Source organism: Hypomesus transpacificus, unplaced genomic scaffold (assembly GCF_021917145.1).
Source record: "Hypomesus transpacificus isolate Combined female unplaced genomic scaffold, fHypTra1 scaffold_127, whole genome shotgun sequence".
Taxonomy (NCBI): Eukaryota; Metazoa; Chordata; class Actinopteri; order Osmeriformes; family Osmeridae; genus Hypomesus; species Hypomesus transpacificus.
The window spans coordinates 197,300-225,277 of NW_025813704.1; the positions used below are offsets into that span (position 1 = coordinate 197,300).

General features: G+C 47.7%; 4 protein-coding genes across 4 annotated transcripts in view; 2 read left to right on the forward strand and 2 right to left on the reverse strand.

Annotated features, from left to right (window-relative positions):
- The window catches only part of sema4gb (sema domain, immunoglobulin domain (Ig), transmembrane domain (TM) and short cytoplasmic domain, (semaphorin) 4Gb), a 13,184-nt gene extending 3,850 nt beyond the window's left edge, over positions 1–9,334 (forward strand). The window contains 10 exon segments of the mRNA XM_047050727.1: positions 388–563; positions 1,971–2,109; positions 2,370–2,592; positions 2,676–2,791; positions 3,304–3,458; positions 3,933–3,994; positions 4,457–4,797; positions 4,799–4,840; positions 4,842–6,365; positions 8,763–9,334. Coding sequence (XP_046906683.1) covers positions 388–563; positions 1,971–2,109; positions 2,370–2,592; positions 2,676–2,791; positions 3,304–3,458; positions 3,933–3,994; positions 4,457–4,797; positions 4,799–4,840; positions 4,842–5,432 — 1,845 coding nt within the window. The 3' untranslated portion in view covers positions 5,433–6,365; positions 8,763–9,334.
- A 981-nt stretch (positions 9,335–10,315) lies between these two features.
- Positions 10,316–12,076, reverse strand: mrpl43 (mitochondrial ribosomal protein L43). The gene is made up of 3 exons (XM_047050761.1): positions 11,776–12,076; positions 11,235–11,341; positions 10,316–10,870 (listed from the first exon to the last, which is right to left on the reverse strand). Exons 1-3 carry the CDS (start codon positions 11,904–11,906, stop codon positions 10,653–10,655), a joined length of 456 nt encoding a protein of 151 aa, XP_046906717.1. The 5' UTR covers positions 11,907–12,076; the 3' UTR covers positions 10,316–10,652.
- Positions 12,077–12,294: 218 nt separating this feature from the next.
- si:dkey-197c15.6 (putative nuclease HARBI1) lies at positions 12,295–14,103 on the forward strand. Its single transcript, XM_047050760.1, has 2 exons — positions 12,295–13,138; positions 13,513–14,103. Exons 1-2 carry the CDS (start codon positions 12,460–12,462, stop codon positions 13,911–13,913), a joined length of 1,080 nt encoding a protein of 359 aa, XP_046906716.1. The 5' UTR covers positions 12,295–12,459; the 3' UTR covers positions 13,914–14,103.
- On the reverse strand, positions 14,089–26,898 carry LOC124488202 (receptor-type tyrosine-protein phosphatase H-like). Its single transcript, XM_047050759.1, has 20 exons — positions 26,471–26,898; positions 24,336–24,483; positions 23,895–24,155; positions 23,235–23,498; positions 22,579–22,842; positions 22,027–22,290; positions 20,987–21,250; positions 19,925–20,197; positions 19,567–19,797; positions 18,903–19,169; positions 18,706–18,799; positions 18,458–18,502; positions 18,288–18,369; positions 17,606–17,696; positions 17,418–17,494; positions 16,907–17,041; positions 16,643–16,765; positions 15,260–15,423; positions 14,922–15,057; positions 14,089–14,599 (listed from the first exon to the last, which is right to left on the reverse strand). Exons 1-20 carry the CDS (start codon positions 26,516–26,518, stop codon positions 14,453–14,455), a joined length of 3,378 nt encoding a protein of 1,125 aa, XP_046906715.1. The 5' UTR covers positions 26,519–26,898; the 3' UTR covers positions 14,089–14,452.
- Between the last annotated feature and the right edge of the window lie 1,080 nt (positions 26,899–27,978).

Below are 27,978 nucleotides of genomic sequence, written 5' to 3' on the forward strand. Positions count from 1 at the left end.
CTCTTGATATACCCCTGAGGGAGGCAGATGTGAGGAGAACAGTGTGATTCAGCAGGCAGTCCTAAAGAGGAGCAGCTCAGTGAGGTGCTCTAGATCATGTCCCCTGCCTGCATCCTAGTGCTGCTGTTTCTGACCATCACAGCACAGCAGCGCACGCTGGCGCTATGTCAACACGCCGTGCTGTCGTGCACCTGCATGCGTGTGGGGGTTTATCCAGATGTCTGCCTGCATTCATGCGTGTGCTTATTTCTTTGCGTGTGTGGCCGGTGTGTGGATGTGTGTGTGTACGTGTGCATACATGATGTGTGTGTTGATCTGTATGCTTCAAGGCTAGTGTGGAAGCTCGTAGCCAGCCCGACCAGACCCCCCGTTTCTGTGTGTCTCCAGGGCGACTGGGGGGGGCAGAGGACCCTGCAGAAGAAGTGGACGTCGTTCCTGAAGGCGCGGCTGGTGTGCTCCGTGCCCGACTACGAGCTCCACCTCAACATGCTGCGGGCGGTGAGCGTGCAGCAGGGTGCGGACGCTGGGGGCAGCATCCTCTACGGAGCCTTTGGACTGGAGTGGTGAGAGTCGGACCGCCAGGTGGACAGGGAGGCTAACTGATGATGTGCTGATCTGCAGAGGGTTATTCATGTGAAGGCCAAGCTTGCGGGGGGGGGGGATTTGAAAGTCTTTGTCAGTGAAATGCTCTGCCCACTAAGCTAATGTCACTGTGCCAGTCTACCCTGTAGGTAAGGGGTAGAGTTAGCTGCTGGGTTCTAAGGGTGGTTATGTTCTGGGTTCTCAGAGTGTTTGGGTTCTATGTTCTGAGGGCGGTTAACTTCTGAGGGCTGTAGACTGTACGAGCATGCAAAGGCAGAGTGGGTGAGGAGACTGATGATCCATGAGGAGGAGGGTAGAGGGGGCCGGTGGAGGAGAGGACAATGTCAGGGAGTGTGTGTGTGTGCGTGTGTGTGGGTGTGTTTATGCTGACTCACGCGGCATAAAAGTCCCACAGGGAATGAGAATCAGATGTCGGGTCTAACCACGACAAGTGCCCTTCTCTGCCTGGATCTCCGTCTGTCTCTCTTTCACTCTCTCTCTCTCGTTCACTCTCTTTCTCTCTCCCTCACTCTAAGGCTACTGTCACCTTTTTCTCAATTTCACCCAAAGCCAAAATGCCCTTGTGTGTAAGTGAGTGTGTGTGTGAGTGTGTGTGTGAGTGTGTGTGTGTGTGTGTGTAAGCCCCTGGGCCCCTCAGCTCTCTTTAATCTCCTGGGTCTCTTTCATCTGCGTTCCTCTCCCCAGTGTGGTGTTCAGGCCCTCAGACGACACAAAGAACCTTAGAACGTGACTCAGATCTTTCTGGCCCAGACTGATCTTACCTGCAGGGCTTCTCTCCACCTGACCCGGGCCTCCATCCTCATTCCTCTGTGGTGAATCACAACACGATACCCCCGGGGTCATGGCTGCTAAGCCAGCGCTAAGCCAGGGCTGCACAGGGCCAGAGAGAGTCAGGGTCTCAACATGCTTGTGTTGTAACGGCGAAATGAAAACTGTGAACCTAACTCATGTCCGGTTCACACCCTGAAGGGAGTGTTCGTTGAAGGGAGTTGTAGTTTGAGATCTTTGGTACTCTGAAACCCTAACCCTGGTAACAAAGAGAACTTCCACCCCTCCTCCCTTCCCTCACCCCTACACCCCCATTCCCTCACATTTCCTTCTCACCCCCTTACCCTTACTCTCCCCCTTCCCTCCCCTTCTCTCCCACTTCCCTCCTCCTCCCCCCCTCTCCCCCCACACCCCAGCGTTGTGAATCATGGACCAAACTCTACTTAACTTATTTACCTTCTCCTTGTCAAATGGAGACGTGGATTAGAAATGTTTGAAATTGGACCAGCGTGGCAGATAAACAATCTCCAGGTGTTTATACTCTGTCCAATGATTAACCCTGTGCCTTCTCCTGTGTCCTGGGTCTTTGTTCCCTTCAGGAAAAATATCAAAGCATCTGCAGTGTGCCAGTATTCCTTTTCCGACATCCAGAAAGCGTTCGACGGACCATACATGGAGGTCCAGGATTCAAAATGGCGGGAATACACAGGGAAGGTTCCAGAACCAAGACCAGGCTCTGTAAGTCTCTACAGCTGATCTGTCTAACTTCCCTCCCATCCTCTGCCTCCCTTGGAACATGTTAGCTTTCAGTTCACTGATCTCATTCCCACCCATCACTCTCTCTCTTCCCACTCCCCCTCTCTCTCTTTCCCTCCTCTCTCTTTCTCTCCCCTCCCCTCTCTCTTTGCTCTCCCTCTCCCCTCCCCTCCCCTCCTCCCCTCTCCTCTCCTCCTCCCCCCCCCCCTCCTCCCCTCCCCCCTCTCCCCCTCTCCCCCCAGTGTATAACAGACCTCCACAGATCTCAGAGTATCAACTCCTCCAGAGACCTCCCAGACGACGTGCTGACCTTCGCCCGTAGGCACCCCCTCATGTCCACTCAGGTCCAGCCAATCAGAGGCCGCCCGCTCATGTTCAAGAGGAACGTCAACTACGTGAAGATGGCGGTGCACCGGGTGGCCGCTCTAGACGGCCACGTCTACCCCGTCCTGTTCCTGGGCACCGGTGAGTCCACACCACCTCAAGCACTTCCTGGATGGCTGCTGAGTGTAGCAGGAAGGTTAAGTGTGTTGTGTGTGTTCCTGCAGATGAGGGCTGGCTGCACAAAGCTGTGGATGTGGAGGGGGACATGCACATCGTGGAGGAGCTGCAGCTGTTCACTCCTGCTCAGCCCATAGACAGCATAGTGGTGTCTACAGCACAGGTAGACTACACCCTCACCCTGTCCCTCACCCTCACCATAACCCTCACCCTGACCCTGTCCCTCACCCTGTCCCTCACCCTGTCCCTCACCCTCACCCTGTCCCTCAACCCCTCACCCTGTCCCTCACCCTGTCCCTCACCCTGTCCCTCACCCTCACCCTCACCCTCCTCACCCTGTCCCTCACCCTGTCCCTCACCCCTCACCCTGTCCCTCACCCTCACCCTGTCCCTCCACCCTGACCCCCACCCTCACCCTCACCCTGTCCCTCACCCCTCACCCTGTCCCTCACCCTCACCCTGTCCCTCACCCCTCACCCTGTCCCTCACCCTGACCCCCCACCCTCACCCTGTCCCTCACCCTCACCCTGACCCCCCACCCTCACCCTGTCCCTCACCCTGTCCCTCACCCTGTCCCTCACCCTGTCCCTCACCCTCACCTTGTCCCTCACCCTTACCCTGTCCCTCACCCTGACCCTGACCCTCACCCTCATGTTGTTGTTTGTTTCCCAACAGAAAAGTGTCTATGTGGGCTCCCACTCTGGCGTGGTCCAGGTACCCATGGCAACTTGTCGGCGCTACACTTCCTGTTTCGACTGCGTGTTTGCGCGGGACCCTTACTGTGGCTGGGACAGGGCCCGCTGTGTGGAGATCACCTCACCAGCAGAGAGGTGAGAGGACACAAGCAAGCTGACTCACACACACACACACACACTGACACACACACACACACACACTGACACACGACACACACACCCTGACACACTGACACACACCGGACCTCCCCGCCCCCCCCCCCCCTCCTCCCTTTTTCTCCATCTCTCTCTTTTCTGTCTCTCTTCTCCCTCTCTCCCTGCCCCTCCCATCTCTCTGCTGTTTTCCCAGAAGTATAGAGGCTTTCATATTCCTCCAGTCTCTGTCCTCCTCTTAACCTCCTACCGCACTAACTGTGTTGGTTAAAATGTCATCAAAATTCACTGATCGATATCTTGACTTGACTTTCAAGATATAAAAATGATACATCTTGTCCTCATGTTGGGATGTATATATGTTATATTGTCGATATGGTATCGTAACATATGGTATGGTAGCGTATGGTCCGGTAGTGTGTGTAAACAGCTGAGGCTTGTGTCTCCGCTCAGCAGGTCCAGTCTGGTCCAGGACGTACAGCTCGGCACCAGAGGCTGTGCCAACAACACTGGAGAGGGTGTGTACTGAACCAACACACACACACTCTTATACACACACTCTATCTCCCTCTCTTACACACGCACACACACACATTATTCTATTTCAAGATTGAACCTGGATGACAGTGTTCCCTCGCGTGCCTCAAACGGGACGTTTAAAGAGCAGAAGGGATTTCATGTGTGTGTGCTTCTCTGGCCTCGCTAGACCTCCACACACCTTGTAATCAGCTCTCCCCTATGATACAGGTCATGTGATCCCCCTGTCAGGGTCAGGTGATCACCCTGGTGTCATAGCCTGGTTGTTAAACTGTCATATCATGTGTGTGACTCCCTCCCCCCCCTCACCTCCTCCCTCCCCCCCCCCCCTCCCTCCCCCCTCCCTCCCTCCCTCCCTCCCTCCCTCCCTCCCTCCCTCCCTCCCTCCCTCCCTCCCTCCCTCCCTCCCTCCCTCCCTCCCTCCCTCCCTCCCTCCTCTCCAGTGCTCCAGCGTAGACGCTCTGTGATGTCAGGAGACGATGTCCTCCTGCAGTGTGAGCTGCGTTCTAACCTGGCGTCTCCTGGCTGGACGCTAAACGGCCGCTCGCTGAACACCCACAGCCCCGCCTCCGGCTACCGCCTGGGCACCGACGGCCTGCTCATCGTGGGGGCGCGCCCTCAGCAGGGCGGGACTTACCGCTGCTTCGCCGTGGAGAACAACATCTGGGTCCCTGTGCGTCTGTACCGCGTCAGCGTCCACACAGAGATGCCCTCTCCGGGGGGTCCCACCGCCACGCCCTCCCCCGCACCACCCCCCACCCCTTCACCCAGCCCAGCCGCCACCCCCCAGCACCCCCACCGAGCGCACGCTGCCCTCCCCGCCCGCCCCCCCTGCCCCCGGGCCCTGACTTCCAGACCTTCAGGAACATGGAGGCTGTGTATATCTCCCTGGTGGCGGTGCTGGGGGGGCTGTGTCTGGTGCTGACTGTGGTGCTGCTCTATGTCAGCTTCTGCTCCAGGGGGCCCTACGGGGCCAGGAAGTTCCCCCAGCAGGAGTTCTCCATCCTGGGGATGTCTGACAGGAAGAGGAGCTTCCCCTTGGAGCTCCAGACCATCTCCAGCCACTGCAACGGCCGTCAGGACAGGAGAGGTCGGAGGTCGCTGTCGGTGTCCAACGACGACCTCGCTGGGGGGTTCCTCCAGATCGTCCCTGGGGAGGGACAGATGTCCCCCGGCACGCCCCCGGCCCCCCCAGCACCGCCCCTGCCCCTCCCCCCTCCGCTGCCCTGCTCCGACTACGCCAACGGGCTGTCGGCCACGCTGCCCAGCGTGCTGAGGAAGATGAACGGGAACAGCTACATGCTGCTGAGGCCAGCGGAGGCCGATAGCACCTCGCCACTCTACCACTCCTTCACCGAGGAGCTCAACCAGATCCTGGAGAAGAGGAAACACACGCAGCCCGACGAGAGCTCTGTGTAGCCCCCCCCCTTCCCACTCCCCTTCCTCCCCCGTCTGTCGGTTATTCATCCCCCCGTCCCCACAGCGCCCCACAGAGGATTGGAGGACTGTGTTGTGTGGTGAGTCTACTCCAGTGTTCCAGTGTTGAGGTACCTGTGGTTACTAGATGTACTTCACCTATCCAGACGTGAGACCACGCCCCCAATCTTTACATTCTGGACGTCCCAAAGCCCTGAAGAAGAGATCTACCTTTTAAACGTGAGAAAAAGACACATTTGAACGCACAGTATTGTTTCTTTAAGTGGAGAACCTTCCAGGGCTACAGTCACACACCTACCTCAGCACGGACCCACGGACAAGGATGGAACTCCTGCTTACGCTGCAGTGCATAATGGGACGATCGCAGCCACTCACAGTCACCATGGCAACAGAGCAGGACGGCCTAGGACTGTAGGACAGATTCTGGGAACTGTAGTGTTTACACGCATTGGGAGCAGTCTGTTTGTAGAGCTCATTCCCAGCACCACACTAAAGACTAACTGGTTGGGCACACGATACATTTCAACCTCATTTAAAGCAACACTTCTCCTTATTTCCCTTTTGTTCTCATGTAAATAGCAATAATTCCACTGTTACACCTGCCAGGACTGTAGCTACCTGTTGAAACGATGCCAAGGGGAAATCTGTTGCGAAAAAACACTTTGGATGGAATAAGTTAAATTTTTTTCTGTTGTTTCTCAACGCGATGAGTGAAAGATGAGGGGAGGAGGTGTAACAGCACTGATGAAGACTACAGCCTCTCTCTCTCATCTCCCTTTCTCTCTCTCTGCTCCTCTATGTCTCTCTTTCTATCCTCTCTCTATCCTCTTCCTCCCTCTCTCTCGCTCTCCATGACTGGTTTGCTGGTACAACCTCCATCATGGACCTGAAGGCCTGGGAGGCTGGAGCACCACAGTAAGACACAACCCTAAACCTTACAGACCAGCCTGTTTACAGCTGCATTACATTTACATTGTCATGGTGCTCCTGCCCTTCCTCTCTCCTCTCTCTCCTCTCTCTCCTATCTCCTCCCCCTCCTCTCTCTCTTCCCCCTCCTCTCTCCTCTGTCTCCTCCCTCGGTGGAGGTGAAGGGCAGGCGTGTTGATTCAGATCCTTGTTCATGTTTGTGTTGCTTGTCCCGTGTGTGGACGCATGCTGGCTCTGAACCAGAGGCAGAAGACCTTCAACGCTGAAGAACGCCCACGTCACTGTTCCTCAATGTCCTCTCTCTCTCTCTGTGTGTTTACCTGGCCTCGGCTCGACCAACACATACAGACAGACCTGCGGTAGCTCCGCCCGGGCGGTGACGTTAAACAAGCCGGCTGCTCAGCAGCAGCGGGCAGGCAGGTAGACGATCTGCGAGGTTTACGATCGTCACGGTTACAGGGTGTTAAACAGAGATCTCAGCGCTCAGCAAGTGATGAATCAGCTGTTGGAGGGCCCCTCCCTGGGGGTTCCCTAGAGAGCCACGGGGCGATCTGTCTGGGGGGGGGGACAGGAAGAGCCAGGCTTGGCATTGTGCCTGGGGGGGGGTACAGGAAGAGCCAGTCTTGGCAGTGTGCCTGGGGGGGGGGGGGGGGTACAGGAAGAGCCAGGCTTGGCAGCGTGCCTGGGGGGGGAGGGGGGGGGGGTGTTTGTTTGAGGACCATGTTGTTGCTCTGTAGAACAGCACCACACTGCAGAGCTCAGAAGGTTCCAGCTGAGAGTCCTGATCAGTGATGCAGTCAGCTGGTAGGAGCTGCTCTGTACCAGCAGGGTCTCCTCTCTCCCTCCTCCTCTCCCTCTCTCCTATCCTCCTCTTCCTCTCTCCCTCCTCCTCCTCTCCCTCTCTCCTATCCTCCTCCTCTCTCCCTCCTCTCTCCCTCCTCCTCTCCCTCTCTCCTATCCTCCTCCTCTCTCCCTCCTCTCTCCATCTCTCCTATCCTCCTCCTCTCTCCCTCCTCTCTCCATCTCTCCTATCCTCCTCCTCTCTCCCTCCTCCTCTCCCTCTCTCCTATCCCCCTCCCTCCTTCACTCTGTCCCTCCCTCCCTCCTTCACTCTGTCCCTCCCTCCTTCCTTCCTTCCCTCCCTCCCTCCCTCCCTCCCTCCCTCCCTCCCTCCCTCCCTCCCTCCCTCCCTCCCTCCCTCCCTCCCTCCCTCCTTCACTCTGTCCCTCCCTCCCTCCTGTACCCCCCCCCTGCTGAGTTCACAAACGACCATGACGGCCCCCAATCCATTACAGTCGGTCTTCAGAGTCCTCCTGACCTTGTCTCTGCAGAGACAGCAGGGGAAACACTACAGTAGAGGATCTAACAGTGTTTTATTATCAGTTATAGAAACACTACAGTAGAGGATCTAACAGTGTTTTATTATCAGTTACAGAAACACTACAGTAGAGGATCTAACAGTGTTTTATTATCAGTTATAGAAACACTACAGTAGAGGATCTAACAGTGTTTTATTATCAGTTATAGAAACACTACAGTAGAGGATCTAACAGTGTTTTATTATCAGTTATAGAAACACGACAGTAGAGGATCTAACAGTGTTTTATTATCAGTTATAGAAACACGACAGTAGAGGATCTAACAGTGCTTTATTATCAGTTATAGAAACACTACAGTAGAGGATCTAACAGTGTTTTATTATCAGTAATAGAAACACTACAGTCAAGAATCTGCCAGTGTTAAAACACTACAGCCTTCCTGGCGTAATAGAAACGCCAAGAAACATTTTCCCATGGGTGCAATAAAGTAAATAGTATAATATCGTCCAACAGTCTTCTGGTGTGTTTGCTGCAGAGGCGGGGACCCACTCTGTTGGCCCTCTGGCTGGTTCGAATATGTATGAGACAAGACAGGTGTTTCATTACACATACAAACCCAAGGTGTCTGTAAGTGGACATGTGGAGCCGTTTAAACACCCCCCCCTGTCCCAGGCTGTCTATCACTGTGACAGGTACAGTCGTTTAAACACACTTAGACCAAGCAGGTGTAGTGGCAGGTGATAGCTAGGGCATCACTTAGCCTTGATGAATATGTTTGGCTACATTGAATGTATATTTGAGTTTCTAGTGCCAGCCGTTAGAAGTCTCCATAAAACACATTATAATTTGTTTTAATCTCATATGTCTTAAATGAGAATACAAGAACAATTTATTTCACAGACAAACTGGAGTTGTGGTTGATTTTGGTTGACCTACGACCATGTCACTGTGGTCATTTTTTAGCTTGGTTTAAGGATAAACCTCAGTCTGCATGCACCTCAGTCTAATGCTGTATCACTGCAGTGTCCTGATGAATCCTATATCGTTTTGTCTTTCCTCTCTGTAGATCTGCAGGCTGCGAGCTGCAGACCTCGTGAGTCAGGCGACGGGCAGGACCACAGGGATGCTCAACGCAGGATGGTGAACGGGTCCACATTAAGGGGTCCAAGGTTCAAATCCCCCCTGTTGGTAGCTTTTGATAAAAGCGCCTGCTAAGTGATATAATGATGTATGAGATGACCCTGTATGTACCAGATCTTCAGACTGGACACTGTTGTGTGTGTAGTTCTCCTGGCAGCGTGACAAACAAGGCAGGCCAATCTCACACAGGATCACTCTGTTCTCACCAGGGTTAGCACGCACACACTCCTACTTCCACAATTCAAACACACAACAACGAATCAATGTTCAAAAGTTTGTAGTATGTTTGGTTTTCTCCTGCTGAATACAATTGTTACACTACACAGTAGTTCATATACCCTTATTTTCCCTTGATTGTTCCATTCTGGTAGTGTTTTTGTTAATGTAAATACGGTTGACTTATTTAAACTCAATATTATTCAGTTCCCAGCACATGTCATAGTTTAGACATCTGAGCAAATGATGGAAAACTCTTATATTTATAATAAAAGTCTTGTGTATTTATTTTCCCTGTATTTCATCGTCTGTTATAATGCGCTTGGTTTTGCTTGTGGAACAAACTATTGTATGGCTTATCAACACCCTCGACGGGAATTTGCAGTGATCACATGCAAAACATGTTCATACCTAGCCGCTTTCTGCGCCACCCGTCCGGCTGGCGTTGAGGGACACTAGTAATTAGCTGGTGCTTGTGTTCTCTGGTGACAGTCCAACATGTCATGACGGTCTAATTCACACATCTGCTTCTGACAATCCGAGACCGTCACACTTGCGGGGAGACTGATGGGGGAAAAAGGCAAGTTTTGGCGTCCGGGACTGTAACGTAGCAACAACGATCTTTATATAGCGCTCTTCGTCTCATGGTGTGGGTCAGGCTGTCAGGTCGCATTGGGAGGAGAGGGTGTGATGTGAGAATGGTCAGGCTTGGCTTGGTGTTATACGTGATTAGCTATGAAAAAGCCTCAGGCAACTGTTGTCCAATCAATAAAAATACCTGCCGTTTATTTATCGAATGTTCTCATAAGGAGGAACATGTTTTTTAAATCTAGCAGTTGAACTCAAGTAAACCGTCCAGGAATGACACTAAAGACAAAACACGTTTGTACTGTATCCTACGGTAGATATCTGATTGCTCATCCAGTAGGCCTGTTTTGTAGACTATGTGGTGACATTTCTTTACGATTTAGCAGTTATTCCAATAAGTGATACTGTGTGTGCGGTGTGTGTGTGTGTGTGTGTGTGTGGGGGGGGGTTGTCCCTGGAGACAGAAGAACATCAGGCTATAGTGTTGCTTCAATCTCTTCTGAATGTACTCCTCACATCTCAAAACCGTTTTTTGTTATTTTTTTACACAAATCCTCAGAATGATAGCACTTCCTGTGGCCAGTGTAATGCTCCACTTGGAACCCATCTATCAGGGAGAATTAGACAAACTGTCAATGTCTGCCACACCCATAAACTGTTATCAGAACAATTCAGCAGTGGGATTTTATAAGCATACATTTTTATGTTTTTATTTTATTTCTATGAACCCAGGTTACAACTCACACAGGCTGACTATCACAGACACATTTGAACTAACATTTGATCTAAACCCACATTCAACAGCTCGCAAGCTCATGACCAAATCACACCGTTCCAGAATCATCAGTCCATCACTATGTTTAGATCCATCTGTACTGAAGGTTTTCAAGGAAGGCATTCGGTCGATCAGAAAACAAAAACAGCGATCAAAAAACGGATTTGTTCTGCACAGTCCTGTGGGGTTACAAACGAAGCTGCGTGAGACTGCTGGTGTAAGTTCTCAGTTGTGTTTTCAGTTGGTCTGCTGTTTCTGTGGCCCCACGGGGCCCCTGTTGGGGGGCCTGTTGGTGAAGGGGTGCCACTGGCCCTGGATGCTGGGGCTGTCCGTGTGGATGGGTTTGCGGATGCGGATGATGTCCAGGCCTGACTGATTGGCCAGTTTGGTCAGCAGCTCTGAAAGCTGCGGTGACGTCTTGCAGGTGATCGTCTCCTCCCGGACGCTGCCGTTCACTGAGGGGCGGAGAAACATCTGTCCTGTCAAGATTCTAGTAACATCTAGAATATTTGTTAATACATCATGTAACATGACCCCCCCACCACCACACCCCATATAACACACTCTACAGCTCCGTTGTGTACAAATAATTTTTCTTTGGACAAAATTCTGAAATCAACTACTGGCACAGGGTATGATGAATAATTGTACTTCATTGCCCCCTACCTACTTTTAAGAGTACTGCAATAAATATATGTAGCCTATGTAACTTTCAAACCATTAGACATGTCTACAGATGCCTCAAATCAGCACAAACTTTACAGTCTTAATCCAAGCCAACGAACCAACATATCACCTCAAATTATGCACGACACTTACAGTATTCAGCCACAATTTTGGGAATCCGGCAAGACGTAGGGGATATGTACACAACTGTTCCGGGATTCTTTTTAGCATAGTCCACGACTCCATCTTCAATAAAGTTCCTGTGGATACAGAGACTGTCGTTACACTGATATTACACTATCATTACACCGTGTCTACATTTTGATTACACTGTTGTTACACTTACATTGTTGTTACACTGTTCTTATTAAACTATTATTACACTGTTATTATGTTGTTGTTATTATACTGTTATTATGTTGTTATTACACTGTTGTTACTGTCTTTACACTTTCTTACACTGTAATTACACTGATTACACACATAATGAATGTGTGTACTTTTGCCATCTCTGGATACGATTGTTTTTCATTAGTTATCAACCGCCAGAATCGTCTGAATGATTGAGACCGACCTAGAGGCCTGCAAACGAAATACAACTAGCAAAGGCTAGGCTAACTATTGATGACAAAAAGACAATCTACGAAATGAATACATGTCTGTGACTGGAATACATTAGTAGAGGATCACTTACCTGACACCAAGAGAACTTTGTGCATTCTTGGAGAAGACGAGAGAGATGCGTTTCAACTGACTGACATACCGACCCACACCGTTTTGCAGAACGCTTTTTAGGAATCGACTCGGAGTGCCCCTTGATGTCATTTTGCTACTGTAGCCTGTGTAGATAGGTATCCCTTGTATATTTGTGTATTTTAAATACTTCAGCCAGACATTTAAACAATTCTCAAACCATGCTAGCAAGTAAATACACCGAAAACTAGGTAGAGGACGATTTGACGGATATACGTATTATCAAGTTGTCCGTCAATTACAAATTCCGGATGGAAACACAAGTTGGTCGAAGACGGTAGCACAGACGAAGATAGTTACACGGTCTCCGATAGTAAGGCTACATTTTGACATTATTTATTTTAATTAATGTTTATAATAAATATTAAATATTTATTAGGCATATTTATATAAATACAATGTCAAAGATTTGTGTTTTGCATGGTCAAAAATCTGTCTTTTAGTACGATGTGTTTCACACGAGCCTATTTTTTAAACGCACCGAGGCGATTTGAAAACATGGCTTAGAAATTCTTTCATAAACGTTTCCTTTCCCATATTTCTGTTTTATTTGTATTGGAGTAGCTTGTTTGGTCTTGACATTTTTATCCCTCAATTTACTGGTGGAGGTTAGCGTAACAAAAACATGGCGTTTGCCCCAGCGGTTTGGTTAGCTGTTCAGGAAGAACTCTGTGGGGACAACAGTTCGGAAACAAAGCCTGAAAACTACTTTGATGATTTTGAAGATGAGGAACTGTTTCAAATGTTTCACCTTACTCGACCATGCATCAATTTCATTACAGACTATGTAAGTCACCAGATGACAAAAATACATGATACCAAACAGACCAGTCATTCTCCTTGCGGAATGGTGATGACCGCGTTGGACTACTATGCTAACGGAATTGTATCAACGACAGTCCAAAATAAAGTCGGATTAAATCCCTTAGAAACGCCAGAAGTCATTTATATCGTTTCAAAGGTGTTGTCCGGTATGGTCAGTGATTTTGTCACTTTCCCGAGGACTCGTGACTCGAGAGCCAACGTCGCTAATGACATAAAGAACTTCTGCGGGATGCCGAACGTGTTGGGTGTGGTGGCTTGTCTGCATGCGAGGGTGAGACCGGCTCATCTCCAGCCCGAGCTCTTTCGGAATACTCTGGGTTTCTTATCAGTCATGATCCAAATCATCTGCGACTGTGAAGGAAATATTTTGAGTGTGGAAGAATGTTGTGTAGGCAGCACTCCTCAGCAAAACATCTGGAACACCTCTGTTATAGGATCTCAATTTAAGCGAGGGGTACATGGAACCAACTGGATTATAGGTAAACACCCGATCTAGTTTACTTCCACATGAGTTAATAAAGGCATGTCTTGAAAAGGACAACGCTTTCCCAAAGCGCTGTGTGCTGTAGTTCTAATCCGTAGCCGTTTCTATACAACGACCACCGATAACACCACCTGTAGCAGCGACTTGGTTGTCATGTCAGTCATGTGTAGTAGGCCTTATTGCAGGTTTATTAAAAGGCTGTTGGGGGGGGGGTTAATATAATTGGACGGGGATGGGAACAGAAACAGTACAAGTCCTTTGTTTTTTGACTGAGATGTGTTCAGTTTGAGTATTAGGCCGAATATTCGTGTTGTCCGTGAACAAAATATCTGTTGTTAACCACAGCTGTCTGTGCTTTTCCTCACGGAGCGGGTTCCGGTTACACGCTCGGCTGTCATCTCCTGACGCCCGTGTTTCCCGCCAACAGCGAGCCGGAAAAGCGCTTTAACTCCGCGCACGCCAAGGTTCTCCGAATGATGCAGGAAACTATCACGTCGCTGAAGAAGCGCTTCCTGTGTCTCAAGTTCTTCGGTTACGCGCAGCAGGACGCCCTGGATAAGAAGGGTGATGTCATGAACGCCTGCTGCGTCCTGCACAACATTGCCAAGAAATTTTCCGTCCCGTCTGTGGTGGAACCGGGGGAGAACTTGGAGACCATGCACCCGGGAGCGCAGTTCCGGGACTTGTCCGCAGAGCTGCCTCTCGAGATGGCAAAGGCCAGAGACGACATCATTGCTGGATATTTCTCTGTCTCTGGAGCGACAGTATGAAATGCTACAGGATGAACTCGCCGGTGAAGGTACACGGAGGGAAATGTAGAATGACATCACAAGCCAAGTCTTGCACGCATACAGGCAGTCTGGGAATCTTGTCCAGTTAAGATGAAGAAAATAATTATTTAACAGTTTCTGTTTCATTCTTGGAAAAGTAAAAAGAAAATAATAATAAGGTTTTGGAAAACGTACTTTTATGTTACAACATCCATACATTCCATATATTACTTGAAATTCAATACAACATTTAAAAAATAAAAAATGTGTGTATTTCCTTTGGAGTGCAGATAAAAATAAACATCAGGCAGCTTTGTGGTGCGCTTTCAAAACAATAACAAATACAAAAGCAGTGTTACTCTCCTCCAGCACCCAGAATCCCTCAGAGTAAAGAAGGATGGGAGTACAAGATGGCCTTAACAGGTCTATGTACATCTGGAAATGTGTTACTTCATCAGTCAGCGTTGTAGATGTGCTCGTCTGCGATCACATTGTGAGTTTATATTCATGTTTTCTTGTAAGCTTACAGACTGTCGCATTCAGACGCTTGAATTGGCTTTCTGGAATTCTCTTAGTGCGGTTGCGTTAGCGTAGATCATGTCAGAGTTCTCGTACAGGTTCTCTGATGGCGCCGTCTTGGGTTCTAGAGAGTCCATGATGCACTGGTGCAGGTAAACGTACTGGCTCTGCAAGAGGGAAAACAAGATCATGGTAACTCGTGTCGAGGCGACACGTGACACAGTCATGTTCTCAATGCGTTTGCTAAGCCTCATTCTGTCATTTAAGTATTTCTGAATTTCTCTTATGGCTGGATGGTCAAGACTTATGTAAGATTATGATCTGGTTTTGTTGTTGTTGAGAGAAGCGTAGTCTGAAAAGGGCAACATTAGTGACCTTTTGGGATCAGTAGTGGAATTGGACTTTCCTCCTTTCTACCCTACCTTCCCTACTCCTTCCCTCTCCTCTTTCCCACCCCTCCCCCCACCCCCCTCCCCCCCCTCCTCTCACCTCTGTCTGGACCATGAGGGGTCGGCTCTGCCTCATCTTGTGTACGAAGGCGGCGATGCCCACAGCCCTCTCCCTCTCCATCTGCTGCAGGGTGACGTCCAGGGCGATCAGCGTGCCAGTTCTGCCCACTCCAGCACTGACACACGCACACACACACAGACAGTCACATACACTACCAACTAGACTAAAAGCTGTACAATTCCCACTATCCACTTTTTGCAATCGCCAACTACAAAATGAAATCACACAAAATGTTCCTAATTTTTTTATTCTCACTGGTCCAGTAACTGATAACAAAAAACAGAAATGACAGAAATGCCTTTGTGGGGCTGCAGTACCTGCAGTGCACCACCGTGGGGCCCCCGCCAGCCCCTGGGCCCTCGATGTGCTGGCGGACCAGCTGCCTGAACTGGATGAGGGCGGTGGTGCCCTGGGGAACCCCGTGGTCGGGCCAGGAGGTGAAGTGGAAGTGCTTCACGCTGCGCTCCTCCGCCGAGCTCTCCTGCAGGGAGGAGAGGCAGGGGGTGTAACACTGGGCAGGGGGTGTAACACTGGGCAGGGGGTGTAACACTGGGCAGGGGGTGTAACACTGGGCAGGGGGTGTGAACACTGGGCAGGGGGTGTAACACTGGGCAGGGGGTGTAACACTGGGCAGGGGGTGTGAACACTGGGCAGGGGGTGTAACACTGGGCAGGGGGTGTAACACTGGGCAGGGGGTGTAACACTGGGCAGGGGGTGTAACACTGGGCAGGGGGTGTAACACTGGGCAGGGGGTGTGAACACTGGGCAGGGGGTGTAACACTGGGCAGGGGGTGTGAACACTGGGCAGGGGGTGTAACACTGGGCAGGGGGTGTAACACTGGGCAGGGGGTGTGAACACTGGGCAGGGGGTGTAACACTGGGCAGGGGGTGTAACACTGGGCAGGGGGTGTGACACTGGGCAGGGGGTGTAACACTGGGCAGGGGGTGTAACACTAAGCAGGGGGTGTGAACACTGGGCAGGGGGTGTAACACTGGGCAGGGGGTATGAACACTGGGCAGGGGGTGTGACACTGGGCAGGGGGTGTAACACTGGGCAGGGGGTGTAACACTGGGCAGGGGGTGTAACACTGGGCAGGGGGTATGAACACTGGGCAGGGGGTGTAACACTGGGCAGGGGGTGTAACACTGGGCAGGGGGTGCGATTGCTCTGTTGGCTTCCAAACGAACCATAAAAGGTCCAATCAGGTTTGACCTGATGTATTTTTTTTAGGTTCGGTGTAGTATGTATATTTTTTTTACGGCTAATCTTTCACACCCCACACTTTTTATAAGGAAAATTATATGAAACGTTAATCTTTGTAAGGATAAAGAAGCTGCCCTACCCACATTTGAAAACAAACTACTCTCGGTCTGAGTAACCTGCTCTAGGCTGTCTAGATCTAGAGTCAGTCCCCTGACTCTAGGCTGTCTAGATCTAGGGTCAGTCCCCTGACTCTAGGCTGTCTAGATCTAGAGTCAGTCCCCTGACTCTAGGCTGTCTAGATCTAGGGTCAGTCCCCTGACTCTAGGCTGTCTAGATCTAGGGTCAGTCCCCTGACTCTAGGCTGTCTAGATCTAGGGTCAGTCCCCTGACTCTAGGCTTTCTAGATCTAGAGTCAGTCCCCTGACTCTGTTAGTGTAGGATGAAATGACAGCATTTGTTAAATTAATTGATATATAACTGAGGACATTTCGCTTACGTTTTTCACCCGAAACTCCCTCAGTGTCCAGTCTGGGTCTCTGTGCTGTGACGTGATGGTGACCAGCAGGCCTCCGTACAGACAGGGGGCGCTGTCCAGGGGCCAGTATTGCTCACACTTACCCTGCACACACAGCCACCCTGGGGTGTCACTCAAGAGCTCCTCACACAATCCACTTTTTCATTTTCTTTATTCACGTCATGTTATTCATTTCACAAATGCTTTCATCTAAACCGGAATTTTCCCTGATAGTCAAACACTCACCCGCCCTCCTTCGACGCAGTTGGTCACCATGACTACGGCCCTCACCCTCTGCTCCCAGATCATTCTCCAGAAGTCGTTTATGGTGGAGGGCAAAGGCCCTTGAGCCGCGATGTACTGCTTGTTACCGCCATAGCCCTGACAGAGAGAAGAGGGGAGGAAGGGGAGAGGGAAAGAGAGAAGGAGAGAGAGGGGAGAGAGAGGGAGGGGAGAGAGAGAGGGAGGGGAGAGAGGGAGAAAAAGAGGTCAGACTCACCTTAATCACGTGGTTATTGCACAACATTCTATCAGGCCTCATGGCCTCATTAGGTTGCTATCTGCTGGACCCATACACCACACCTTGAGTAAACACCTAAAGGAGATCCTGTCATGTCAGGAGGGCTATTATGCCGACTGGGGCAGGATCAAGAAGTGTTAAGAAGAAGGCTGTTACTGTACAGTAAAATAAGAAAATGTTCTTCATATGTTATGGACTTTCCTGGTAAAATGAAGGTAAAATAAATTAAATCCTCACAGGCATGTAGCTGGCGTTGATATATTCAGAGGTTCTGTCAGGGTTGATGAAGGATAGCTTCACTCTGGACCAGTCATCTGAGGAACAGACACACAGAGTCACTCTACTGAACCACAACAGACCCACAGCGAGGGCCGGAGGGCGGGAGGGGCGGGAGGGCCGGAGCTCCCAGCGGTCAGCCCACTTACACGGCAGCACGTTGGTGAAGCGGTTCTTGTCCTTCACCTCGGGGTCCAGCGCTGCCCTGCGAGACTGTTCCGTTCCCACCGGAGCAAAGTCCTGCACAGACCAGAACACAGGAAGGTGCTTCCTCATGACTGCTGAGAGCAGCTGCCATGCAGGGCTGGACAGAGCGTGTGAGCCTGGTGAACAATCACAACAACAACAACATACGAGCTGGGGAGCACACACAACAACAACAACATACGAGCTGGGCAGCACACACAACAACAACAACATACGAGCTGGGCAGCACACACAAAAACAACAACAACATACGAGCTGGGCAGCACACACAACAACAACAACATACGAGCTGGGCAGCACACACAACAACAACAACATACGAGCTGGGCAGCACACACAACAACAACAACATACGAGCTGGGCAGCACACACAACAACAACAACGTACGAGCTGGGCAGCACACACAACAACAACAACATACGAGCTGGGGAGCACACACAACAACAACAACAACATACGAGCTGGGCATCACACACAACAGCAGCTCCAGGGAGGGTGTGCAGATCAAGAGGTCGCAGGTCAAATCGTGTTTCAGGATGAGGAGGGTCGTGCCCCCACCTCCCCCCTGAGAGTTCCTCCCCTGGGTCAAGGTGTGACAGGGTTGTTTGTCCTTGTTACAATACCTCGTATTCCTCACTGAAGCCTCGGTTCTGGTCGACACACAGCTGGTGATAGTGTTCTGGGAACTTCCTGGTTGGAATCGCTCTAGAGAGACAATCAACAGTTCATGTGACCTGGCTGGACAGCTGACATGAACAAGCTTGTAAATAAAAGATGGTCGATATATACATACTTCATCTGATTGGCAGATATTTTGGAGTGGCTGAGTGATACAGGCCTGTAAGAGGAGGACAAAGAAAAATAACGTTTTGTCTTTTGTGATTTTTCCCAGCAAATTGAGCTATAGCAAACTAGCAAAGTGTTAATTTATCACCACGAGTGTTTTTCTACTGGAACGTTTCAATAAATCCACTCTTATGATATGAACTTTGATAAACACCCCTGGTGTTAAAGGAACCCTTTGAAACGTGATCAACCCACTTGAGTAGCTCAGGTTTCCGTCGCAGAATGAAGACAGCCAGACCGGCCAGGAGGATGAGCAGCAGCACTGCGGTGATCGACCCTCCTATGACCCCTGCACAGGTACACACAGCTGCAGTCAGTCCAGCTGCAACATCACACGCAGGATGGGAACAGCACTAATGTTTCAAAGTTGTCCTCATTAGGATGGCTCTCACCCCGAGGGTCTGTCCCACAGCTGATGACCACAGGGTTACTCCTCAGATCCCCTGAGAGGACACCCAGAGAGATGCTGTAGGTCTTGGCAGGCTGCAGGCCAGTGATCTGGGTGGACAACACGTTGGGGCTTATCTCTTTTTGTGGAGCTCTCCCTGTCAGGTTGGCCTCTGCAGCGCTCCACTCCCCAAGCTGGGCTTCCCAGGACAGGGAGAGGGCGTAGCCGCCTGCGCTGTAGTCACACCGCCAATTGGACAAGTCTGGAGGAACTACAAAAGACGAGGGGAAACACAGAAATAGATGGCATGAGAAAATACAACTTGAGGTTTTGGATTTTTTTTGCCGACTGTGAGTAGACATGAGTCAGCAGTGGATGTGTTGAAGAAGAAGGTGTACTTTTAATAGTAGCTTCTACCCATAGTGACATATAGTGCAAAAGAGAAAGAGTGGGTTGGACATTTAATGGCTTCATCTGCAGTCAAATGTTGGAACCACTGATGCTATACCCACCCCTGGGACACAAACACTGTTTTGTTTAGGTTTACTCAGGAAAATGGTTCACACAGTGCAGTACACCGCAGCCTCATAAAATATTTACATATTTAAATAAAATGTCCTAAACCACTGACCACACTGCTGTGTGTTGCATCTTTCCGAGTGACTCACCCAGGGTCAGATTATGTTCACACTGCGTGTCGACCCTGCCCTCCCTCTCGTAGAAGAGGGCCACTGTGTAGTTCGAGCCGGGAGACAGGCCTGTGAACCACACCTGACCACCACCCACACTGGTGTGCTCTCCTTTGCTGTTGGTTGCTGTTGCTTTGGTAAATAAACCCTCAAGGGTAGCCTTGATGGAGGTGTTGGACACTATCCACTTTGAGGCAGGACAGTTCATTCCTGCAGTCAAGAAGAGTACCTTGTTACTGGTGCATAGTAGAATCAATGAATTAAAGTCTAGGCAAAACTTTAAACGCGCACAAAAACATTTTTTCTATAAAACAACAATTATAAAAAGAAGATTTACTCGTGACTGTGAAGTCATTTATTCCGCTACTTCGGACCCCTTCGAACACGCTGAAGAACGTGAGGTTGTATTCCGTGCCGGGGGTGAGACCAGTGACAACGTGCATCAGCTCAACCCTATCGTGAGCTGACACCTCGTCGGCTGAGATGTTAATCTGACGGTTATTTATCAGCAGTATGTAATCGGAGATGCCATTTACTGGGATCCATTGCAGAGTGACGGTGTTCTGTGAGCGCTCCGTCACCTGGACCCCACCTGCTACGTTGACTGGAGCTGTGACAGACGAACAGAAGAGAAATCATCAGCATGTCAGATAACTTGACGCTTGATGAACTGGTCACTTTGAAATGTTGATTCTGAATATTTAAATTGTAAAGACATAATCCCCAACACCCAAACAAGCTGTGTGGGCGGAGCCCCGGACTTCAGCCACGCTGGAGGAGCTGGGTCACAGTAACAGAGCTGTTAGACATCCATACACCCTGACCAGCCCACCATGTTACACCCTGACCAGCCCACCATGTTACACCCTGACCAGCCCACCATGTTACACCCTGACCAGCCCACCACGTTACACACTGACCAGTCCACCATGTTACACCCTGACCAGTCCACCAGGTTACACCCTGACCAGCCCACCATGTTACACCCTGACCAGCCCACCATGTTACACCCTGACCAGCCCACCATGTTACACCCTGACCAGTCCACCAGGTTACACCCTGACCAGCCCACCATGTTACACCCTGACCAGCCCACCATGTTACACCCTGACCAGCCCACCATGTTACACCCTGACCAGTCCACCAGGTTACACCCTGACCAGCCCACCATGTTACACCCTGACCAGCCCACCATGTTACACCCTGACCAGTCCACCAGGTTACACCCTGACCAGCCCACCATGTTACACCCTGACCAGCCCACCATGTTACACCCTGACCAGCCCACCATGTTACACCCTGACCAGCCCACCATGTTACACCCTGACCAGTCCACCAGGTTACACCCTCTCACGTAACACACCAGATATGCGGATATGTAGATTTATAGGGAACCTACTAGTGATGGCAGTCAACTTGGTTCCAGAGCTTCTCAGATCGTCCACCCCCACAGTGAAGAAAGTGAGATTGTATCTGGTGCCGGCAGAGAGGGAAAGGACAACGTGTGTCTGGCTGGTTCCTTCTGAGGCTGGAGGGATGAACACCTCTGGCTGGTCGTCAACACTCAGATTATAACCTTGAGAATTCTCCACAATGTTCCACTGCAGAGTCACGCTGGTCTCAGTGCGCTCGGTCACATTGAGATCATCCACATTGGAGGGACCTGAGAAAACACAGGGATAACTTGAGGATAAGTTATAATCTAGGAACTCATGTTGTATTAGAACTGTGTATTTGACAGGAAATGTCACAAGCTGCCCACACACAGCAAAACATCACATTCAACCTGAACCCTCAAAGGTGTATTATGATTTATTATGGGCTGTTGACATTCTGCATCACTGTTTTCACGTGTATATTGACACCTGAAAATGTCATGATACATTTATGATAATGTAAAGTTTGATATAAGTATAGCTTTTATATACCATCTATAGATACAAAGATGTTGGTCTCAAAGTGACTGTCAGATTTATTTTATCTTTTACTTCCTTTAACGTCCGATTTCTTATCAGATCTACTGATATTTGAGGGTCTGTGGGTTGCGGACCAAGTTCATATTTAACATTAATGAGACAAACAACCTCTCATTTCGATGGTTAACTGTTTGCATGAATGGAACCATAGAAAGATGGTCCAGTGAGCCATGAAGAGACCAGAACTGAGCATTAGTGTCTGTGATACTAAACACAGCAACATCACAGGACCAGGACATCCATATCTGAAAACATTTCCCCTTCCCAAGTTTCCCCTTGTAGTATAATAAACCTAGACTCAACCCTAATATAATACTCCTACCCCTAATTTAATACAACTAATTAATACTGTATAATACATCCAATCTTTGCCATAGTATAATATGCCTAAGAATGATCCAAAATACTAGTTCAACGATCTCTTACATAACAGACCAGATATGTAGATTTATAGGGAACCTACTAGTACTAGCAGTCAACTTGGTTCCAGAGCTTCTCAGATTGTCCACCCCCACAGTGAAGACAGTGAGATTGTATCTGGTGCCGGCAGAGAGCGAAGGGACAACGTGTGTCTGGCTGGTTCCTTCTGAGACAGGAGGGATAAACACCTCTGGCTGGTCGTCAACACTCAGATTATAACCTTTAGAATTCTTCACAATGTTCCACTGCAGAGTCACGCTGGTCTCATTGCGCTCGGTCACATTGAGATCATCCACTTTGGAGGGACCTGAGAAAACACAGGGATCATTTGAGGACATCCATACATCCATCCAGGACATCCATATCTGAAAACATTTCCCCTCCTAAGGTTCCCTTTGTAGTATAATAAACCTCAACCTTCATATAATATACCCACCCCAATATAATACACATCCCCTAATATAATACAACTAATTAATGCTGTATAATACACCCAACCTTTGCCCTAGTATAATATGCCTAAGAATGATCCAAAATATTAGTTTAAAGATCTCTTACATAACAGACCAGATATGTAGATTTATAGGGCACCTACTAGTACTGGCAGACAACTTGGTTCCAGAGCTTCTCAGATCGTCCACCCCCACAGTGAAGAAAGTGAGATTGTATCTGGTGCCGGCAGAGAGGGAAGGGACAACGTGTGTCTGGCTGGTTCCTTCTGAGGCAGGAGGGATGAACACCTCTGGCTGGTCGTCAACACTCAGATTATAACCTTTAGAATTCTTCACAATGTTCCACTGCAGAGTCACGCTGGTCTCATTGCGCTCGGTCACATTGAGATCATCCACATTGGAGGGACCTGAGAAAACACAGGGATCATTTGAGGACATCCATACATCCATCCAGGACATCCATATCTGAAAACATTTCCCCTCCTAAGGTTCCCTTTGTAGTATAATAAACCTCAACCTTCATATAATATACCCACCCCAATATAATACACATCCCCTAATATAATACAGGACATCCACATCTGAAAACATTTCCCCTTCCCAAGTTTCCCCTTGTAGTATAATAAACCTAGACTCGAGCCTAATATAATACTCCTACCCCTAATTTAATACAACTAATTAATACTGTATAATATATCCAACCTTAGCCCTAGTATAATATGCCTAAGAATGATCCAAAATACTAGTTCAACGATCTCTTACATGACAGACCAGATATGTAGATTTATAGGGAACCTACTAGTACTGGCAGACAACTTGGTTCCAGAGCTTCTCAGATTGTCCACCCCCACAGTGAAGACAGTGAGATTGTATCTGGTGCCGGCAGAGAGGGAAGGGACAACGTGTGTCTGGCTGGTTCCTTCTGAGACAGGAGGGATGAACACCTCTGGCTGGTCATCAACACTCAGATTATAACCTTTAGAATTCTCCACAATGTTCCACTGCAGAGTCACGCTGGTCTCAGTGCGCTCGGTCACATGGAGACCAGCCACTTTGGAGGGACCTGAGAAAACACAGAGGATATGAGTTATAATCTAAGAATACATGTTCAACATAACAATCAACCCTAACCCTCAAAGATTCACTGTGATATCGTATGGACTGTGGACATTATGCACAACTGTTTTAACCTAACCCTAATATAGTCAACCTAATCCAAATGTTATCCACCTTACCCAAAATACACCTAACCCTAATATAATATATACCAAACCCAAATCCCAGTTATAGATTCTTTCCTTAAACACATCCACACACTGACGAACAGCTGAATGAACAAAAAAAAGATGAAAACACAGTGCCATTGTATAGTTCAAGTCTTTTATATCATCATTGTATCGTTGTAATTAAAACGACCTGGTTATCAGGACACACCAACCAAGAGTCCTGAGAGACTTACGAGTTACAGCAGAAAAGTTGTATCCTTTACTTCTTCCTCCCTCGTTCACAGTGAAGAGAGTGAAAAGATGTTTGGTGCCGGGTGTGAGAGATGAGACTGTTTTGGTCACGGTGGATCCACTTCCTAGTTCTGTGATGTTCACCTCAGTTCCGTTGCTAAACTGTAGTATGTATGTGTAGTCAGGGCTCTGCTTGTCCCACTGCAGAGTAACGCTGGTCTCAGTGTGCTCGGTTACAGTGACCAAGGTCACATCAACTGGAGCTGAATCAGAAGAAAAGCTAATTCAGTCAGATTCAGGTTCAAAGACAAAATGGTGAAACACTTGAACAGTTGAACATTTTTGAAAAATACATGGAAAACATACAGGTTCTTTAAAAAGAACTGTTTTCACGATCACGAGGTATGGCAAATCACAACAAGAGGCAAACAATAATGACTTACGTGGTGTTGGGGTGGTGGTTGTTGGTGGATTTGTTGTTGTTGTTGCTGCTGTTGTTGTTGCTGCTGTTGTTGTTGTTGTTGCTCTTACTGTTGCTGCTGCTGTAGTTGGTAGGGTGGTTGGTGATGGAGTTGAAATATTTTCTTGACCCTAAAAACAGAAACATTGCGCAGTTACTCTCTAACCCTAACACCAGGACCCTAACCCAGTTCTCTGAAGGGACCACTGCATTATCCAGGCTCTCGTTGTAAATAAGAATGTCTAAATGATGAAAGGTTGGATCAAATCAACATGTGACTGAATTAGCAAAATATTCCCTGCTACACAGCTTGTATATGCTTGGTAAAAGCAATTATTGTTTCTGCTTTTCTGCACCATTATGCGAAACCATGTGATTTACCCCTCTGGCAAATCTCTGAGATTAAACATCCTTATTTTCAATCTTATATGGTTAAACAACTGTCCATGTTGCTTTATGAAATACCTTCGTCTGTCTTGTAGGATATTTAGCATTTTTCCTACATTTAAATATTTTTTGGAAAATAAAAGGTTATTTCAGCCTCATGTGAGCAAGAAGGCCGTTGTTGTTCATGTTACAGTGACAGAGAGGGTCTTGTTGTTTGTGTTACAGTGACAGAGAGGGTCTTATTGTTCGTGTTACATTAACAGAGAGGGTCTTTCACAAACACTAAAAGATCTCAAACTCAACTTAAATTTTTTGACTGCTGTGGACTTTAGTATTATACATGTAGGATTTTTCATTGTACTGTATATCAGATTCTCATTTTTACTCTGTTGTCTTAGTGGGGATTTCAACAGTTTATCTCCTGCAATAGATTAAGATAATTCAGGGTTTCAATATCAGGTTGTGTCGAAACCCAAACCATAAAACAAGATGAAAACTTTGAATAAAAAGAGGAACCACTTAACAACCAGCATACTTCAGCAGATCCATGGGCAACATCTAATTTCAACACAGATTTGACCTGAATAATACACATATGGTTTAGGTATAGTGATGTAATTAATACCTTCTGTCAGTAAGGAAGTTATCTCTTTATGTCTACATGTCAGTGTACCTACAGGAGCAGAAACACCATCCATTCATCCTTATTATAAAACTATTTTACAGTTAAGGTTTATGGTTAGGGCTGACATTACTGGTGTATGATTTGGGCTGGGAATAGTATTAGTCTTATCAGGGTTTTGCTCCAAAAAAGAGAGAAAATTATCAAAGAAAAGGAGCTTTTTACACTGGGAACCTTCCATGTCCAGCAAGGCACTTCCACACCTGAAACTACCAACCCTTCCCTGTACTTAACATCAACTTTATTTTGGCAACAAACCATGACGAACAGGCTCGCTGAATATGCTTCCCTTGTTTACTGTCATGACGCAAAGTCACCAAAGGTCTGTGTTTGAGAGCTGGGCTCAGCTCAGGGTGACATGTAGCTAATGGCAGAATAGGAATAAGGGGACATTCTAACAATATGTGGAAACCAAGAAAGTATCATTGTGCTACGCCTTAAAATGTATGAAACTAATTCCAGTTTTGATCAATTTAGTTTCAGTGATTGATTTCAGTGTCTAGAGAGAGATATGGAGAGAGCACTTGGCACAGTGCAACATGAACCCAGAAGAATAACCCTGCTTGGAATTTAATGAAACACATACACTCACAGACACATTATAATAATAATAATTCTGGTTTTTTTATAGCGTTTTTCTAATACTCAAAGTCGCTTTACATGTATGAGGACAAGCAAAACAAGACAACAGTCAAATATAAAGACAAAGGATTTAACTAAACAGACAAACAGAATGTTATAAAGAAAACTAGCACATAAGTCTAATGCTGGAGAGGAGGGAGCAGGGGATGATCAGGTGAAGGCGAGGTTGAAAAGGTGAGTTGTGTGAATATGTTTACATGTGTATATTTTCTTACATATATATATATACATCAATGTATACATGAATGTTATGAACAACTCGACACTGGCGCAGTGCGGGTCTTCTACAAAGATTGAACAAAAAAAATTGGGGGCAAAAAACTTACTAAACATTTTCAACACTTAGCAGTTATCCATTGTAAGCCCAATGAATGATCTGATCATATTTGAAAGTGAGAAGCACTTACCCACACTGAAGTCACAGCCAGGCACAGCAGGAAGTACACTGAGCCCATTGTGAACAGCAACACCTGATCCTCCAAGATCAGAACAAACGATGGGACTTTGTTCGGATAGAAGTTAGAAACTCAATTTTCTATTGAAAGTATAAGCAACACTTTGTTGATAAATGCAACAGTGTCTCGCCAAAGTAGCCTTCGTGTCTGGCAAGTGACAGTCGATTGTTTGCCTAATTTCACTAGTGTTGACTTTTAATTTTCTAACACGTCCTCCTCTTGGTAATCTCTAATGGCTCTCGGTCTTTTGGAACATGTTAAATCGCTTCCCTATTTCTGCTCTGACTGAAATAACCACAAACCTTTGCCCTGATGTTACTTCCTTGTTAGGTTTAGTTTATGGCCAGTCTTAAACTGTATTTATCCAATGCAGTCATCTCTCTGTACACATGTATACATATTCTGCAAACTTTCTGTGTGTTTAAGCCGTACATGTGCTGGTGATGTGTGTGCATTCAGTACCAGTCTTTCAGGTTTGGGAATAAAAGATCAAACCCTATAAAGAATTTCTTTACAATTTAAATAATGGGTGATAGATTTGGAAAATATAACTAAAGATCACAATTCATCACAACCATTGTTGTATGTTCTTATCTGTTCTGTCAGGCTTAGTCACTATACAACTGAACAGGAAGAGGGTGTTTTGAGGTTTTCCTTTCTGAGGCAAACCTCGAATTAGCTGCAAAGACAATTTTGACTTTAAGCAACAACAAAAGAGAAGAAGACAGGAAATGTGCTTGACACAAATAGCTTCCCAGCATCATTTATCATGAAATCCGTCAAACATTAACAGAATATAATAGTCATGATATAACATTTCCATTCATGTATTGCTTCAGTCAGTCCTAACCAGGGGACTTTACCCAACAATAAACTGTCAAGGAAGATCTCACGGTACAAAACAGACCCATCAACACCATGTCTGAATGATAATATATAAGGGAACTTATGAGACATTTGCACTATGTTGCCCACTCATGCTGCTCATTCATATTCTTATTCTTATGTTTATATATATTATATATTTTTAATTGTTTTACTTTTAGATTATTTCGTTCTTAGAATTGGTTAAACTATTGTACTTTGACTTAAGTTAAGATCCGTATATGTTTTTTTGTTTGCACCTTCCTGCCACAGTAAATTCCGTGTTTGTGTAACATACATGGCGAATAAACCGAATTCTCATACTGAAAGTCCAGTATATGAATAGACCTGTTCTCTGTAACAGTGCATCTTTATCTATGACTCACTGAAAAACTCCTTCCATGTGTAATGATCCTTCACATGTCACAGATTTCTAAATGAGGAATTTAGACACAAGTGCTTTTTGGCCCGTTTGACGTAATACTCTAGCCTGACGTTGTCATACTCATAATTCTAGTCAGAATATGATTTTTTTTGTGGGCGGGGATAAGATGGGCTGGCAGCCAGGCTAGTAATACTCAATACCTTCAGAGTAT